The sequence below is a fragment of the Pollachius pollachius genome (assembly GCF_949987615.1).
Source record: "Pollachius pollachius genome assembly, chromosome: 8".
In the NCBI taxonomy this organism is placed as follows: domain Eukaryota; kingdom Metazoa; phylum Chordata; class Actinopteri; order Gadiformes; family Gadidae; genus Pollachius; species Pollachius pollachius.
In genome coordinates, this window is record NC_136941.1 from 25,208,392 (window position 1) to 25,227,583 (window position 19,192).

At 45.7% G+C, this 19,192-nt stretch overlaps 2 protein-coding genes across 2 annotated transcripts in view; both read right to left on the reverse strand.

The window, feature by feature from the left end:
* Window positions 1-11,827, reverse strand: part of kif3b (kinesin family member 3B) — a 21,196-nt gene extending 9,369 nt beyond the window's left edge. The window contains exons 1-8 of the mRNA XM_079742159.1: window positions 11,774-11,827; window positions 9,553-11,083; window positions 8,765-8,866; window positions 8,505-8,627; window positions 8,130-8,248; window positions 5,855-5,971; window positions 5,163-5,268; window positions 2,472-2,692 (exon numbers count right to left, since the gene is read on the reverse strand). Coding sequence (XP_079598285.1) covers window positions 2,472-2,692; window positions 5,163-5,268; window positions 5,855-5,971; window positions 8,130-8,248; window positions 8,505-8,627; window positions 8,765-8,866; window positions 9,553-10,974 — 2,210 coding nt within the window. The 5' untranslated portion in view covers window positions 10,975-11,083; window positions 11,774-11,827. The remainder of the gene's footprint in view (window positions 1-2,471; window positions 2,693-5,162; window positions 5,269-5,854; window positions 5,972-8,129; window positions 8,249-8,504; window positions 8,628-8,764; window positions 8,867-9,552; window positions 11,084-11,773) is intronic.
* A 442-nt stretch (window positions 11,828-12,269) lies between these two features.
* Window positions 12,270-18,340, reverse strand: pofut1 (protein O-fucosyltransferase 1; the record flags this gene model as incomplete). The annotated part of the gene is made up of 7 exons (XM_079742170.1): window positions 12,270-13,471; window positions 14,776-15,018; window positions 15,506-15,698; window positions 15,876-15,988; window positions 16,154-16,336; window positions 17,512-17,633; window positions 18,202-18,340. 7 exons carry the CDS (start codon window positions 18,338-18,340, stop codon window positions 13,277-13,279), a joined length of 1,188 nt encoding a protein of 395 aa, XP_079598296.1. The 3' UTR covers window positions 12,270-13,276.
* Window positions 18,341-19,192: the final 852 nt, after the last annotated feature.

Consider the following 19,192-nt stretch of genomic DNA (forward strand, 5'->3'; position numbering starts at 1 on the left):
AATTCCGTGCTCAAAGGCCCTTTGAGCACGGAAAAACTGATAATCCAATGGATCTATTTTGAACACAGGTATGCTGAGTGGTGCTAACAAAGACAGGCTCTGTTGTTTCACTAGAGCTTCCGTAATCATATTTTGTTTTTGCATGATGTTTGAGGTCCATATGTCCTTGGATAGAAAATATCTGCTCGTCTTAAGGCTTGATTGGGTCGCATGGTATAGGTTGGATGCTATGTTCAGCCTTCAAATAAGCAACAGCTCTCATGTCTTTCTGTGGCTGTGTTATGGGAGGAGTTACGTCTTGCAGAGGTCTTTTGACCGCATTAACAGTTTCTTCATTAGAATTTAACTTTGTTGTTTTCCCACATACAGCACTCACTCTGTTCCACATGCACTCGTAAATTAGAACTTGCACTTTCTTTATCCATTTATTTTTGTGCATATACACTCGCATCTTCATCAAAAGTGTTCCTTCCATATATTCATTCACCATGTCCATCGACTGAGGCTGAGCAATGTATGAGTCTTCATACTCATTGATGATGTTCAACTTAGCAGCATTAGCTGCAATCTCAGTTTCCTGAGATTGAGCTTTGAGAAGCTCTTCTTCCTTTTCAAGTTCCTGCCTTCATTCCATTCCGGCAGCTCTTACCCTCAATTTCACTCTTTTGCTTTGCAATTTGAGCCTGCTAGATAAGACAGAAGACTTAGAGGAGCGGCCAGATCTTATTGATTTTTGTGAGCACTTTTTGTGAACACTTTTTATGTTGGAAACACTGTCTTGAGGTCTTACATCATCATTGCATTCATCAGCATAAATTTCACTCTGCTTATTTGTAACCCCTTTTGTCCATTTTGTAGCTTCAACAAATTCAAAAAATTAATTAATTCAAATTCAGTCATTTTGGTTTTGTACCATTCATTTGCTCCTTTTCTGCATCCTCAGCCGAAAATAAGGCTTTTACAAATTCATTTAATTCCTGCAATTCCACACAGCTTTTCAAAATCATTTTCCACTTTGGATTTAAACAGTTCAACATTGCAAATATTTTCAATCAGTTTTATCAATTCATTGTTTCTTTTTGTTATGAATACAAGTTGTTCTGGATGTTCTCAATTGATTGAGTTTTTTAACCAGTGCATCGTCAATGTCACTTTCAAAGCTTTGCAAATCCTTGACGATCCTCCTTATTCAACAAAGGACAGCAGAGGAGAATCAACACAGGAGAATTCAAGTTCAAATTCTGTGAACCTTTGAGAAAGCATTGCTGTAGTCACACGTAGATGGACCAACCTCAAGAAATCAACAGTTAAACAGTTAATTTGGGAAGAGTATAAATGAAGTACTCAACAGTCAGTTACTTTTACAAATCACACTAATGTTTGTGTCTGCGTATGCCGCTGTTAGATGTATCAGATATGTGTGAGAAGAAGGAATTGCTATGATGTTGAGCAGGTAGCTAAGGAGCTAACCTGGCCAGCTTTCATGGAAACAGGCAACAAAGCACACAAGACAACAGCTTCTTTCAGCGCTTAAAATAATTACAAATCATGGAACTGATCCGGCCTGTAAACTAAATAAATAAATACCACACGACTTCCATTTTCCGAAAAGGGACATTAACTGTATTAGAATTAAGTCTCGCTCGATGAGAAGTCCTCCTTTTAAGCGAGACTTTGTTGGACAGGATAACAAACTGACCAGATCAAGCTGAAGGTACAGAAACCAGTTGTATTTCTCTTCCATTATGGTAAAACACCATCCGAGCCCGTCAGTGGTGAAGCCCTTTTAGAGGACGTACAATGATTGGGCGCAATCGCCCAAAAAGGATTACGGCTGGAGCAACCTCGCTACTGGCCTCCTCTCAAAGTGTATGTCCACATTAGTCCCCTACGTCCTAAAGGAGGGGTTCATTGTATGTCCACATTAGTCCCCTACTTCCTAAAGGAGGGGTTAATTGTATGTCCACATTAGTCCCCTACTTCCTAAAGGAGGGGTTCATTGTATGTCCACATTAGTCCCCTACTTCCTAAAGGATGGTTCATTGGTTACAGACATTCTTCTTTAAGAGTCACAGATGGGCACATTCTACTTTTATCCCCCATTCCTTTCCTCAACCAAAGGCAGCTTGTATTGTTTTCAACCTATCGACAGCAAGTGGTGATATCTAAATCAGTTCCTTTGTTGAATGTACATGCAAATTGTAAGCTGCGTGTGATTTAGTAAATTCATATATTTGACATTTTCAAAAGACAACGGGAATAGATTATTTCCACAAAAAAAAAAAGACAGTATCATAACTGTTCATTCTGCACTCAAAAAGCAAAAGAGGCCAAAATCCATTTTTGTTTTACCTCAACGTGGACACTCTTATACTGTGTGGAATGGCTGCCATCTCAAATGCAGAAAGAAGGGATATGAAGCAATGAACCAGGAAAGAGGGGTCAACCAGGCAGGGACCTGGCGGTCTTACCCCGACTTTGGCTTCCTGAGGCTGCCTCCAGCGCCGGTGGGGCCGACTCCCCCCATCAGCCCCAGGCTGCTGTGGAAGCCCGAGGCGTCGACCTGGATCTCGTCCTCGTCTCTGAGGGCCGCCTCCAGGGCTGCTGCCACGTTGGGGGCGATCGCCGGCTCCTCGTAGTCCCTTGTGGTCCTCTCAGGCAGATCCATCTCCAGCTTCAGGAGGTTCTCAGCCTACCAGAAACACAGTGACACAGTAACCTTATGACCCCACAGTGACCAGGGACTGTTAACCTTATGACCCTACAGTGACCAGGGACTGTTAACCTTATGACCCTACAGTGACCAGGGACTGTTAACCTTATGACCCTACAGTGACCAGGGACTGTTAACCTTACGACCCCACAGTGACCAGGGACTGTTAACCTTATGACCCTACAGTGACCAGGGACTGTTAACCTTACAACCCTACAGTGACCAGGGACTGTTAACCTTATGACCCTACAGTGACCAGGGACTGTTAACCTTATGACCCTACAGTGACCAGGGACTGTTAACCTTATGACCCTACAGTGACCAGGGACTGTTAACCTTATGACCCTACAGTGACCAGGGACTGTTAACCTTATGACCCCACAGTGACCAGGGACTGTTAACCTTATGACCCTACAGTGACCAGGGACTGTTAACCTTATGACCCCACAGTGACCAGGGACTGTTAACCTTATGACCCTACAGTGACCAGGGACTGTTAACCTTATGACCCCACAGTGACCAGGGACTGTTAACCTTATGACCCTACACTGACCAGGGACTGTTAACCTTATGACCCTACAGTGACCAGGGACTGTTAACCTTATGACCCCACAGTGACCAGGGGCTGTTAACCTTATGACCCTACAGTGACCAGGGACTGTTAACCTTATGACCCTACAGTGACCAGGGACTGTTAACCTTATGACCCTACAGTGACCAGGGACTGTTAACCTTATGACCCTACAGTGACCAGGGACTGTTAACCTTACGACCCTACAGTGACCAGGGACTGTTATCCTTATGACCCCACAGTGACCAGGGACTGTTAACCTTATGACCCTACAGTGACCAGGGACTGTTAACCTTATGACCCCACAGTGACCAGGGACTGTTAACCTTATGACCCTACAGTGACCAGGGGCTGTTAACCTTATGACCCTACAGTGACCAGGGACTGTTAACCTTATGACCCTACAGTGACCAGGGACTGTTAACCTTATGACCCTACAGTGACCTGGGACTGTTAACCTTATGACCCTACAGTGACCAGGGACTGTTAACCTTATGACCCTACAGTGACCAGGGACTGTTAACCTTATGACCCCACAGTGACCAGGGACTGTTAACCTTATGACCCCACACTGACCAGGGACTGTTAACCTTATGACCCCAGTGACCAGGGACTGTTAACCTTATGACCCCACAGTGACCAGGGACTGTTAACCTTATGACCCTACAGTGACCAGGGACTGTTAACCTTATGACCCTACAGTGACCAGGGACTGTTAACCTTATGACCCCACAGTGACCAGGGACTGTTAACCTTATGACCCCACAGTGACCAGGGACTGTTAACCTTATGACCCTACAGTGACCAGGGACTGTTAACCTTATGACCCTACAGTGACCAGGGACTGTTAACCTTATGACCCTACAGTGACCAGGGACTGTTAACCTTATGACCCTACAGTGACCAGGGACTGTTAACCTTATGACCCCACAGTGACCAGGGACTGTTAACCTTATGACCCCACAGTGACCAGGGACTGTTAACCTTATGACCCCACAGTGACCAGGGACTGTTAACCTTATGACCCTACAGTGACCAGGGACTGTTAACCTTATGACCCTACAGTGACCAGGGACTGTTAACCTTATGACCCCACAGTGACCAGGGACTGTTAACCTTATGACCCTACAGTGACCAGGGACTGTTAACCTTATGACCCTACAGTGACCAGGGACTGTTAACCTTATGACCCTACAGTGACCAGGGACTGTTAACCTTATGACCCTACAGTGACCAGGGACTGTTAACCTTATGACCCTACAGTGACCAGGGACTGTTAACCTTACGACCCTACAGTGACCAGGGACTGTTATCCTTATGACCCCACAGTGACCAGGGACTGTTAACCTTATGACCCCACAGTGACCAGGGACTGTTAACCTTACGACCCTACAGTGACCAGGGACTGTTAACCTTACAACCCTACAGTGACCAGGGACTGTTAACCTTATGACCCTACAGTGACCAGGGACTGTTAACCTTATGACCCTACAGTGACCAGGGACTGTTAACCTTATGACCCTACAGTGACCAGGGACTGTTAACCTTATGACCCTACAGTGACCAGTGACTGTTAACCTTATGACCCTACAGAAACAGTGACCAGGGCTAACTTTTTACACGGTATGGTGGGGTTTGGTCGCATAGACGCTGCTTCCGCGGTCTGGATAACAGTAAGTTCACTATACTGTACACCGAGAGTCAAAGGATTGCAAAGTATGATTTTCATTGTTTACAGTAGAAAAGTAATTAGGATATTAGGATAAGGATATAGGATAACTAATCGGATGCTTCTGCGGTTGCATTTTATTTAAAATGCAATATATTTTAAGGAATAGACGCGTGGGGGGACTGATGGAACACCCTGGTGAGGCTCACCTTGTACCGGACCTCGGACCTCATCACCATGGCGACGCGGGCGTACTGGCTAAGAGGCCTCCTGTAGCCCACCGCCGACACGGGCCTGCACATCATCTGGTGGTTGCTGGGACACACGTTCTCAAGTAAGATTCAGCGCGACCACGCATTGTTATCGCAAATCATTCACAGCAGTCACAGCCGTTGAAAGGGTTAGCCGTGAAATCTGTAAAAAAGAGTATATAGAGCCGATTCACAGTAACCTCATTCAAAGAGATCAGGTGAAAGTCAGGGCCCAGGCAACTGCAGCACACAATGTGATCAGCTAATAAAAGAAAGACTCGTTAACCTCTTCATCACCAGGCCTAGTTTGGTGGTTTTTTCTGAAAGGTTCTTTGAACCAAAACAAAAATAACACCTGTGAGATTGTTGTGCAAGTGAAATAAGCGATTTGGATAATTCTTGTTAAGAGTGAATAAAGCTAGAGCACAGCAGTTCTAACTTTATTTCTGCCTGAATAAATGTCATGTTTGAGAGTATACCACCCAAGTGCGTTATCAGTTGGTAGCCCTATAGTACCATGGGGCCATAGCACCAATGCAAAATTTACAATATCAACTCGAGACGAAAACATGTCGATATCTTGACATTGCATCACACAGGCATTGAAGGTGAAAAGCCTTCTGCTAGGAGGCTGGGTTCAGGTTCCTTACTCCTCTAGCCGTGTGATGGCCTTCACTTTCCAGTGGTCGTCCTCCTCGTCAAAGAAGGCTCTGCTTACTATCTTGTTCTTCTCCTCCATGGGGATGAAGTTTTCAATGATCAGGTGCCTGCAAAGACAGAAGAACAGCACACTCAGGAAAAAAGGCCAAAAGGATCACCGATGTCAAGGACAGAGGAGAGAAACGGCATACAAGTCACGTTCTGTGTTTCACAAGCTTATTCAGTTCTACATTTTTTCCTTAATATAATATAATACATTTTTGTGCTGTATCCTGTTACTTATGCCACTTTGCCGGGTGGGTCCAGCGACACCAGAGAGTTTATTTGAATGCATTCTGCTACCAATAGTGTCACTTGATCTCAGCAAAGTAGAAAGCGAATTTGTAATACAATTCAACAAACACCAATGCGAACTACGTGAACTACGTGGCGGCCCTATGTCAACAGACTGAACCCTGACGTGTCTTCATGGAAAACACCATTTTAAAGCAAGCGTTGCACTCGGTGGATTTCGGTCCTTCGCAGCGTGGCTGTTGCGGTGGCTCTGTGTCGTAATCGGCCTGGTGTAGCGGGAAGGGAGAAGCCAAACGGCTACAGAGCGGACGTTTAATGAACTCCCTCCGGGGGTGCGTTACTCCCGAGAGCAGGGATGTGTCGGGGTGCAACCTGGTATTTCGTGGCCGTTCAGCGGGTGAACATTGATTATCTTGCATCCAAGCACAACCAATTTCTTAAAGAGGTCTCCTGAACTAACGTTAGAACCCATCACGTGTTGTTAGAAATGCTCCATTTGCAAGCCTTTTGTGTTAATAATAGTGTACTGTTGGTACCGCCTCCATGAATACCTGCAGCCCTGTTTATCCTTCACGTATATACTCAGACTATTTAGCCGGCTAGCTCTAGCCCTCTCCTTCAGACAGTGTCAATGGACTGGTCCAAGTACCCATGTGTTTTTTCAGGCCATGAGGCAAATCTCTGTGCCTATTCATTTGTTCGGCGCTTTGATGTTGAACAGGGCACCATTATTTATATTAAGAAATATGCTCCCCGAATGAGCCCACATTCTGCACTTTGAAACCTGCTGGGCTCCATGTATTCAAACTAAAATTATAAAAAGCGATTGGTGCGCACAATAAACCACTGCCAACAAAAGGTAAACAAAATGTGGCCAGCAATTCAGCTGCCGAGCTGACGAGTAGAATCTAGGGCTGAATAATTAACTACATGGCCATTTGGCCGCTGGTCAATGACGCTTGTGGTGCGCCTCAATTCTACACCCCAGCATCGCAACTGGTTTTTGGTATTTGTTCTGGCGCTGCGCTGGAAATCACCACCGAACTGAAACTCGTGTGGTATCCATTGCTTTCTGATTAGGACTAACCAGAATGAAATGAATGTTTGTTAAAGGGCCCCAACGTTTGTTAAAGGGCCCCAGGAGATGCAATGTGACCTGTGGTCTGACACCACTCCAGGCGTGTTGTGTTGGCTCCTGGATGATATGTGGCACTCGCTAAGGACATGACCTAAACAAGGGAGGGGAGACTGAACATGAACAGAAAATTGAAATGGGAGTTGTGGGAGGGAGCATATTTTATCACAGAAACATGCACCGTTACCACTGTTTAACAAGGTTCTACAGAAACAATTGTAGATTGTTGTAGATTCTACAGATCCATTAGACTGACCCTATAACCGATCACCTTGATTAGGTCCACCTGGTATTTAGAGATGAATGAAAGACAACAGATGAACAAGTGTACATATTAGATGCATCTGTGTCTTTGTTGTCTCGGGAACACAGAGTGTTGCCCTTCATTATCCCACAAAAGGGAATCATAGAGGACCAGAGTAATTCAGGCTGAGAAGTTCTCGGCACTGAAAGTGCAGTCTAGCCGGGGTATGCTGACAATGGCTGTCACACTCATTTGGAAGGAATCCAGCCATGAAGGGAGCCACCATGTCACTGGTTATGTGTTAGCATTCACACTTTCATCATGAGACTATTGCGCACACGCATTATTATCACTGTGGGTTCAGCGTAGCAAAAGGGGCCAATACTGTGAGTAAATAGCCAACTATATTTTGAACACGATGGCCATTGGAGTTGGCTGAACGGAAAGGCCTCCTACGGAATCAGCAATGACAGGAACGACGTCCGACGGGAACACAAGGGATGAGATCAGCTCAGAGAGGAGTTATTCTATTGATCCGCTGCGTCGGAGGCCCTCTCCTGCGTACAATGAAAGGCCACGCCGTCTCCCTTACTTGAGCTTCAGCTCCCTGGTCAGCTCGTTCTGGCTCTGCTCCAGGTCCTGCCGCTCCTTGATGTGAGCCTCCTGTACGTCCTGGATCTCGGCCTTCACCGCCTGCAGCTTAGCAAACAACTGGGGGGGGGGCACGGGCATACATTAATGAGTGACAACGACTGGGTCGTTTAACACTGTTCCTCATCGAGCACGTTCAATTGTGGCCTAAACTGGAATGCAGGCATCAACTGAGCCTGGGTTCAGCAAACGGGGTACGTTGAAACAGCAATCTGTATCGCAAAGCTATACCTATGGGACATTGAACGATAAAAAACACTTGGTTAAAACTGTCCATTGAAACCAGTAGTCGTTTGGGGTCAGGGGTGAGAGATACCTTCTTCAGCTTCTTGGTTTTGATGTCCACTTCTTGCTGCAGAGAGCTGTACGTCTCTTTCAGCTCCAGCGTCTCCTCATCACGGTTCTCCACCTGCTGCTGCATTTCCCGCTCCCGTCGTTTCTACACACACACACACACACACACAGAATCAAACACACACATCTCATCATTTGACGGTAGCAAAAGTCATTTTTTATAACTGATTGAGCCTTTGAAACCAAAGGGGGAAGTATGAGTAACGAGTGTAACTTTCTAACCTGTTCGGCGATCTCATGTCTCTTCTGCTCCAAGATCCTCTGCTGTTCGTTGGTGTGATCCACAATGTTCTTACCCCCCACCAGGAGTTTACTCTCCATGGCCTGAAGGGCGGGTGAGAGCACACGGTCACATACAAGGAAGCCACGGGCATCCCCTCAGCTCAACTGGCTCTTAGCATCTTGCTTAGTTCCGATGACAGAAATAAAACATGGATCCGAGGAAGTAAGACCCGAAGGTCAGAGCATGGTTCAGCATGAACACACACACACACACACACAAACACACAAAGATTAAACACATCAGCCTCATCATGTCAGCCTAATGTTTACATCAGCTGCTCAAGCTCAAACTCTCTCAATCTTCCCCTCTCTTTCAATTCATCAGCCAGCAAGTATGTAAGTAAGCCACACACACACACACACACACACACACACACACACACACACACACACACACACTAGCCTGCAGAGGAACCAATGTCCAGGCCTTAACTTGTTCCGCATACATAACAAATAAATTATACATAACAAACCTCACCCACTGAAACCAAATACACGTCTTTCTTGACTCGAGCGATCTGCTCCCTTCTTCAAAGAATACTACTGCAGTAATAGGGACTGGTGTGAGATAGTACAGACATACTCGAGACATTATAGTCGGAACTTTCTGTTCAGCCAGGTATTTCCTACTCATCGAGACGCGGGCGTCAACGGAACCCTTTCAGACAAGACACCGGGAGTGTCCCGGCAGTCTTAGACCGGACTCGTATGCTCCTTCCTGCCTTTACCTTGACCTTGGCGGACAGCATCTCCCCAACCTCCTTCTCCTTCTTCAGGTCCTCCATCTTCCTCTCCTTCTCCTTGAGTAGCCGCAGTTTCTCCTCGGCCACCAGGCTGTGGTCCTCCATGATGGCCTTCCTCTCGCCCTCCAGCTTCTCCTGCTGCTGCCGCCAGTAGTCCTCCTGGTCGCCACCCTCCTCCTCCTCCTCCTCCTCCTCCTCCTCATCTTCCGTCCCTCCGTCCTCCAGGTCTCCCTCATGGCCGCCCTCCCCGACCCTCCTCCGGGGCCGTCTCTTCTTCCTCTTCCCCGAGCGCCTCTCCAGCTGCTCCTTCAGCCGGGCGATCTGCTCCTGGAACTCCCTGAGCAGGGCGTCCTTGGGGTCCTCGTTGATGCGGGGCTTGTTGCGGATGTTCTTGGCCCGGTTGGAGTAGCGCAGCGTGGTCAGCGTCTCCTCCACGTTGTAGCACGCCGGCCCGATGTTGGCCACCATCACGGTGCGCGCGTTGCCCCCGAGGGAGTCCTGCAGCAGGCGGGTGAGCTTGGAGTCGCGGTAGGGGATGTGGGAGCTCCTGCCGTCCACCAGCGCCGAGATCACGTTGCCCAGCGCCGAGAGGGACAGGTTGATCTTGGTGGCTTCCTTCAGCCTCTCCCCCTGGGCGCCCGTCTTGGTCTGCCTCTCGCTGCCCGCCAGATCCACCAGGTTCAGCTTGCCCACCCTGATGTGGTTCTCCCCGTCCACGCCCAGCTCGCTGCACTCAACGGTGATGACGAAGATGGCGTGGGAGCGCGAGCTGTGTTCGTTCATGTTGGTGGCCCCCACCGACCGGTTCTGGTTTCCCAGGATCATGACGCGCTCGATCTCAGCGGCGCTCTTGGTGACGAACGACGAGAGGTCTTTCACATACACACCGGTGTCGGGCCTCTCTTTCAGCTCAAGACGATGCGACTGGTCCTTGGAAATCAAGTCTCTTATCTCCTCTTGGTAGATCTCCAGATAGGAAGCTCTCACTAGGTATTGCTGGTTCTGGGAGCGGGATATGTGTGTGAAGATGTGTTCAAAGGAATTGGGGATAACCCCTCTCCTCTCAGGGTCATTTCTAACCCCCTCCATAGTGTAGGTCTTTCCTGTGCCAGTCTGCCCGTAGGCAAAGATTGTCCCATTGAACCCCAGCAGAACTGAATCCACCAGCTGCCTGAAGGTTTCATCATAGAGATCGATCTGTTTGGAGTTTGAATCGTAGACCGAGTCAAAGGTGAAGACCTTGGGGTGTTCGTGGGCTGACGCCAACCTGGGATTCCGGACAATAATTTGGCCGAGTTTAACATCCACGGTGACGACCCTCTCGAACTTGGTCGCCCGTTCCTTCTCGTTCATGGGCCGACAGCGGACGACCACCTTCACCGACTCGGGGCTCTTGCTCTTCGACATGGTGGGGGGGAGCGGACGAACCTCCTCTCTTGGCTCCGTATCCCCGCTGCGCTCAAGAGCGGCTTCAGGTGCACTTCTATGAGGGGCGGATGGCTCGACCGGGATATCTCTGGGGAAACACACAAGGGCAGTATCAGTGTTCCCGTTTCAAATGCAAGCGTATCACACAAATACAAATCAATACTTAGCAATAGGTGTCATCGAAAACAGTGTTTGGTGTAGCTTTCCAAAACTTGACACGACCAGGTAGCGTTAACGCGTGAAGGTTTAGCTTGGTGTTTTACTGGTAGCCACATCCACCAGTTTGAGTTAACGTAAACCATCACACACGTCAACTCCCAGTAAAGTTTACCATCACACATGTCAACTCCCAGTAACGATTACCCACCCCCCCCCCACACACACACACACACACACACACACACACACACACACACACACACACACGTCAACTCCCAGTAACGATTACCCCCCCCCCCCCCCCCCCCCCCACACACACACACACACACACACACACGTCAACTCCCAGTAACGATTACCCCCCCCCCACACACACACACACACACACACACACACACACACACACACACACACTAGCGATACTTGGGTTAATTAATCATCCAGCTGGCCTAGCAACGGCAAACAAGACACCCTGCCGACAGGTCGTGTTGCTCATCTAGTAAGCGTTAAGGTAAATCTACTCACAAAAATAACGACAAGAACAAAGTGGATAAACGATAACAATGCAATATGCATAGACAAGATACAGGCAACGAGTAACCCGTGGGTTGTAGATTACCAGTAGCCAGTCTTAGCAGTCCTCAGCTCCGCAGCCATTAGCGGTTCATCCTTGAGAACCAGGATGGAGATCAGTGTTGCCAGAGTGGGCCTGATTCCCCGCCCAATCTGGCAAAGAAGAGTGGGCGAGAAATCGGGCCCAATCTGGCAACAATGATGGAACTGCCAGGTTTCATTATCTCTATCCCCCGAAGGCACCTTAGAAACATGCATTCATTTGAGCTGGGACACGTTTACCGAATTGGATGTTACATACTCCCCATCTCTCTCTATATTGTGTAGATTAGAGAAATACCACGAACAAAGATACACGCGATAATATAATAGAAGGTCAAGTACTTTCGATACAAACGCGTCCCGTCGAATCTGGCAACCCGAAGTAAGCTCTCTGTCCTGGCTGGCTCATCAGCTGATTGGATCAGCTTAAATTCTGCAGCCAAGGCTATATTAAAAATGGAAAGAAACTTCGTGCTCCAGTTTACAAATGTTGTATTTTATTGAACAATTTATTCAAGGTGATTGATTTTTTGTAAAAAACTAACTAGAACAGGTTCATCAGATTCCATTTAGGCGATAAAGTGAGCAAAGTCAAGTTTAATTGCAGTACCCAAGGGCGTAGGAACCGGGGGGGATGGAGGGGACGTGTCCCCTCCAATATTGGAGACAGGCGCATTTGTCCCACCTAAAAATTATAGCGGATCTGTCAGGTTTTCGATATGTGTCCCCCCCAATGTTAAACTCATTCCTACGCCCCTGGTAGTACCCACCCAATCTTAAAGTAAAAAATCTGTTGAAATGGCACGGCCTGTTCCTGACGTTGTGCCCAACCTTAATCTTGTAAAGGAAAACCTTCTATAAGCACTGTGGTCAACATTAGGACTTTGAAAGGGCCTCTTCAAAAATGTATCATTCTAGGAAGGTTGGAACAGCAAAAGGTCTTGGGGAGAGTGGCTACGACATTTACATTTATTCATAGCATTTCCGTAGTAACACTATTACTATTGAAGTGATATAAACCCTATAAAGACCAGTAATTGGCAGAATGTAGTTGTAGTGTGCAACAGTTTGTGCTAGTTGTGATGGTATGCATCTAATGCATAGAAATCAGCTGGAATGTCCACCAGAAGTGCATTGTACGTCAAAAGTGTCTTGCAATAGTGAGACACACAACCAGTCTTTCAGACAGTTGGTAATGTAAACTCAGCTAAAAACTAAATAAATTACAGTAATGCAAAACATTGTTTGAAAAACTTTACATTAAAAAAGCCACCTGTTTACCTGAATATGAGGATAGCACTTCTTAACTGAAGTGCAATAGAAAGCAACAATTTTCAGGGTCTGGTGACATCCAAGCAAGGTAAACTAAATGACTCTTGATGGCAGCATTTCCAACAAACCACATGTTTACCCGCACTGTCCGACTGATAACAAAAACCCTTTCCCCAGCACACACATCATAACCTGTCCTCATTGGTCACTGAATTCATCAATCCATTTTTGATTTTCATAGCTCCTCCTTCTTGTTGACTCTTCCAGGTTGGTCCATGCCAAAGAAGGAGGACGGCTGGCCATGGACGTCACGCTGTCTCTTCACAAAGGCAGAGAACGAGGAGACACAGTTTCCAATGAAGTGGTCCGCCTGGCCCAAGATGTAGAGGTCCGTTTGGGCCAGCTCTGGCTGGAGAGTCACCACCTTCACCTGCAACAAGCCGGACAGCAGTTAGTACCGATAGGGATTATATGAAGGGCTTTTTCAGTCAGGCCGATTTGGTCTGATTCAATAGTGTCACTAAAACTTCTTTTTAGGGATATGGTCGATGTGCATATGGCCCGCGTTTATCAAGGATATGAATGAAAAAGGGGTTTGGCTTTTCAACATTTGACAAATTTAAAAAATAACTTGCCAGTCACTAGAAAGAATACGAGTCACACACGTGTGGCCGTCTCCGTCTAGCAGTTGGCTTGATTAATCCAGCGGACATATTGGCTCTAAGCACTAGATTGGTGGGCATTAGGTTGAAGTTGAGTAGGTTGGTCAGATTACCCTGAAACCTGACCTTTACCTCACCGTTTTGGATCTTTACAGGTAGACAGACCAAGATTCATTTGTCTGGATCCCTATATAATAATTGGTTCTGGACCAGATTTTGAAAGAGTGTTCTCAGCTAATGATCGGCTTAGCTCAGGAGGAAGAGCAGTTGTCTTGTAACCGAAAGGTTGCTAGTTCGATCCCCAGCTCCTCCTGTTGATGTAAGTCACTTTGGATAAAAGCGTCTGCTAACTGCCCTAATTGTAATTGTAAGGGTTAGGACAGGATGAATATCATTCAAATCGGCTTGAAGTGTAAGGAACCCAATTCTACTGCTCTATACACCTTTCAATAACACCTACTGCTCTATATACCTACTGCTCTGTACACCTTTATCTCAATTTTATACACCTTTACATTTCGCGTTTGCTCATTCGCGTAACCGCACACAGAATACATTTCAAAGTGGACCGGCCCACTTCCCGATCTCAGTCCCGGCTGCTACAGAGCGAATTCAAATCGCCGGCAGAACGGGCTTGGGGTCTATCACCGTTATATATATAAACTATAACCGCAATTTACATTAATCGCATATATCCCGCTGCTTCGGGTTTTCCTTTGTAGGCGCGTTGAGAGGAGTGGGCGAATCCGCTGTCAGTGCGTGTGCATGTATGATACACGGGTTTATCCATTAAGTGGTAGTATATCCGCGCACCTTTGGCATGTATGTGCGCTTGTCTCTGTGTGCGTGTGTGAATGAGAATGACAGGGAGAAAGAGTGCTATGTGGAGATTAATGAAGACAACGAAAATTGCATTTCAAAATCGTGTAAAAAAAATAATAAAAATAAGAGCAGAATCAATTCGTGGCGCTCGGTGTTCATTCTGTGGCGCCGCGCCGCACATTGGTCTATGCATGGGGAAACACTGAACGCACATACGAAACATAACGGAATAGTGGCACAGCGGGTTCACCTTCTTGTCCAGAAGCTTTTCGAGTTCCTTGCTGTAGGACTCAGAGTCGGTGGCGACGTAGACGGAGCGAGCGGAGGTCTTCCCCACCCAGAGCTTCACGGCTCTCTGGATCTCCGTCAGGTTCGGGAGGCACATGGTCATGGTGAGAGGCAGGGCACTCTGCCGGCTGTAGCCCACGCACTGGGGGGAAGCCATGAAGTGGGGGCCAGCATCCCCCTTCTCCAGCATTTTGCAAGCATTTTGCTGCAGTAAAGAATCACGGACGAATTGATTTGTATAACTTCACAAATATTAATAAAATGACGTTAACATGGTCCTTGTCTATTTATTTGATAATGAGTATAATAACCAATATCTATTTTTCTGGTTGTTGTACAATCCAAAAAATATGTTTTTAACTATTAAAAAAACATTGACTTTCGAGATGTATATTTAATATAAAGTTTAGAGCTCCAACGGCCGATAATGCTTGATGAAAGCCAATTTGAAAACCAGTGTAAAATTGTTTCATCCAGTATACTTTTCGTTTATACTGTAGCAATTCTTGAAGTTAATCTTGGACATACTTGGACTCTGAAATCTAGAAAATGTGTATGTATTTTTACAACATGATAGATTAGACTTAAGCAATTCATCGAGGATCAACATTATCGTCGATTGATTACCCCTTAAACATGTGAGTGGGAATACTTGTTCCAGCACTGGCTAGCGCTGAGCCAGTTTGTCTCACCCAGTCAATGCCGATCCTCAGATGAATGCCGACATACGGTCGCTTCAGACGGGCAGCGATGAGCCGCTCCCCGTCCCTGGACATGCTGTCAGACCACACCAGGTACCGCTGGAGCCACACATGCTCCTCCAGCACGGGGAACTGAGCAGGGGCCCCGGGGAGAGCCAGGACCGGGTGTTCTGAGGAAGGGTACCTACTCAAGCCCGGGGAGGAATCGGGGAGACCAGCAGAGTAGAAAACGCTTGTAAGAAATAACAAGAATAATCGTTCTGAATGATTCGAAGCAGTCGTACTGACACAACGGAAACCAAACGCCACACGGTTTATTTCATCGTGTGGGAATGATAGGCAAACTCAATCGGAAACGTACTTCTTAACCCATTGGGGTTGATGATATGCACTGAACGCAATGCCACCAAACAATATGGATTTGTCAAAGTCCACTCCAACATGGTCCCAGAACGGACCAAACGGGTTTCCGTCCTGCAAAAAAGACCATCACAAAAAGTTAAGGCAGACCATTTGCCTAAAGATATGTGAGTTTGTCTTTGAGCCACCAGGAGGAAGGGGGGGGGGCTTTCAAAGTCCACTATAAGTCATCGCTGACACACCAGTTATCAATTATACAACCATTTGTTCACGTCTCACCTTCATGGGGCAGGATTTCTTGTCTGAACTCCTTTGTGCAGCCGTTTCAAAGCAGTAGGCGTTTCTCCGGCCCTGTGGCCAATGTTGAGGAGCTAAATGCTGCATGAAAGCCTCTAGACTGACCACGCGGTGGTATGCAGAGAGGGCTTCCAGCTGGAAGAACTGGCTGTAGGGTTCATGGACCTAGCAGAACGACACAGACGCATGTTGTATGATGAACAGAATGACATACTCATGTTGAATGATGAATAGAACGACATAGACTCATGTTGTATGATGAACAGAACGACATAGACTCATGTTGTATGATGAATAGAACGACAGTGTTTCCCACACATTGACCAATGTGTGGCACAGCGCCACAGAAACAACACCGAGCGCCACAAATTGATTCTGCTTATATTTATTTATTTTTTACGCGATTTTGAAATAAAAATATCGTTTTGTTCATTCATCTCCGCATAGCACTCTTTCTCCATGTCGTTCGCGTTCACAGACACACACACACACGCACGCATACATGCCAATAGTGCGCGGGTACACTACCACTTATTGTATCAACCCGCGTATCACTGATACATGCACACGCACTGACAGCGGATTCGCCCTCTCCTCCTCTCAACGCGCCTACAAAGGAAAACCCGAAGCAGCGGGATATTTGGCACAGAGAAGACGGTCGGCGACATCTGGAGTTTACCAACGTTTAGCATGATATACTGTGCTCAAACACACCTGCCCAAAATTATTGTTGACTCAGAAGAGATAATGTTAGCCTTATGAACTCAACCTTATTGATATTGAACATCCCGCACCCTAAGTCAGCATAGGCAACGTTGGTAACGCAGCAAACTCTGCGATTAATGTGAAATGCGGTTATAGTTGAGATGGATTACGGTGTTACAGACTGGGTGCCCCCAGCCCGTTCTGCCGGCGATTTGAATTCGCTCTGCAGCAGGGGCTGGAGAGGAGCAATATATTGCTTTCTGTTTCCGATCCCCTATTACTGGAGCCCCGCGAAGAGACACACAGATGAAGATGTATATTTAAGAGTTCGGAAGTTAGTGATCAAAAGATATGTCAAAAATGACAACTGATACAGGGTACATCTTCTTGACGCACATCATTTCAAAATAAACATGTAAAAAAAATAACTATAAACTATTGACAAAGTACTGATTGCGAATAACAGAGCTACCATCTGTGAAAGTCAAATCATATGAGTTAATAGTATTAGTGAAGCATCCATGATGCATCACTGACTCACATTTAGTGACCAAACCTGACCAAGAGTGGTGCCTACATAAAGGTAAGGGGGTGAGTGGTGCATACATTAAGGTAAGGGGGAGTGTGTTGCCTACATTAACGTAAGGGGGTGCGTGGTGGCGGTACACGATCCATGGAGGCACTGCCAGGGTGCGGTTTAACATCTTGGCGAACGCCAGAGAGCCCAGCAGGTGATCAGCCTGGTTCCCGAAGCGGCCTGCGGAGAAATAGAACTCAAATGAGACGATATTCAAACAAACCCATACACTGATGCATATTGTTACATGTGCAGTCCTGATGCATATTGTTTTACATTTGCAGTCCTGGTGCATATTGTTTTACAGTTGCAGTCCTGGTGCATATTGTTTTACATTTGCATTCCTAGTGCATATTGTTTTACACTTGCAGTCCTGGTGCATATTGTTTTACACTTGCAGTCCTGGTGCATATTGTTTTACAGTTGCAGTCCTGGTGCATATTGTTGTACATGTGCAGTCCGGGAGGTCCCTGACGACACAACTGAAGGAAGAGTCGAGTCTTAAAAGTTCCGTTTATCAGCAGAAAAAGTACATACAACACAGTGGCCCCATTGTAACAAGAATTACACAACAGGATTTCTTCATTGATTGCTTTTCATGCAATGAAGATGACACAAAGCGACAGAGGAGTCTCCTCATAAACTTGATAAACACTTCAGATGTTGAGATTACTTAAGATGTATACCATGCGCGCATGTCACGTTACACCCAGAAAGGGACACTTAAGAACATAGAGAACAGATTTACCCATGCACGGACAGTACAACACATAGCCGTTATGGTCCCAGGTCAGGTCGTCTGCCACAGTCAGGCACACTTGTTGAATAAGTGCTAAAAGGAACCATGTGAAGATGATGTTCTGCGAGGCTTGTTGATACTCCGCCATTGTGATTTGTCAGACTACCCAGAATGCACCGCCCGCGTTGGTCTGCCCGACTGCTGCATTTGTCTATTGCAATTGCAGGTTATATCATTACATGAAACATAATTATGAATCCAACAGACTATATCAATGTATAATATCTAATTATTAATCCAACAGGCTATCTCAATATATTAAATATAGTTATTAGTGGCCAACGGGCTATATCAATCTATGAAAAAATATTATTAATCCAACAGGCTATATCAATATATGAAACATAATTATGAATCCAACAGGCTATATCAATATCTAATATCTAATTATTAATCCAACAGGCTATATCAATATATTAAATATAGCTATTAGTGGCCAACAGGCTATATCAATCTATGAACAAATATTATTAATCCAACAGGCTATATCAATATATTAAATATAGTTATTAGTGGCCAACAGGCTATATCAATCTATGAAAAAATATTGTTAATCCAACAGGCTATATCAATATATGAAACATAATTATGAATCCAACAGGCTATATCAATATATAATATCTAATTATTAATCCAACAGGCTATATCAATCTATGAAAAAAATATTATTAATCCAACAGGCTATATCAATATATGAAACATAATTATGAATCCAACAGGCTATATCAATATATAATATCTAATTATTAATCCAACAGGCTATATCAATCTATGAACAAAATATTATTAATCCAACAGGCTATATCAATATATGAAACATAATTATGAATCCAACAGGCTATATCAATATATAATATCTAATTATTAATCCAACAGGCTATATCAATATATTAAATATAGCTATTAGTGGCCAACAGGCTATATCAATCTATGAAAAAAT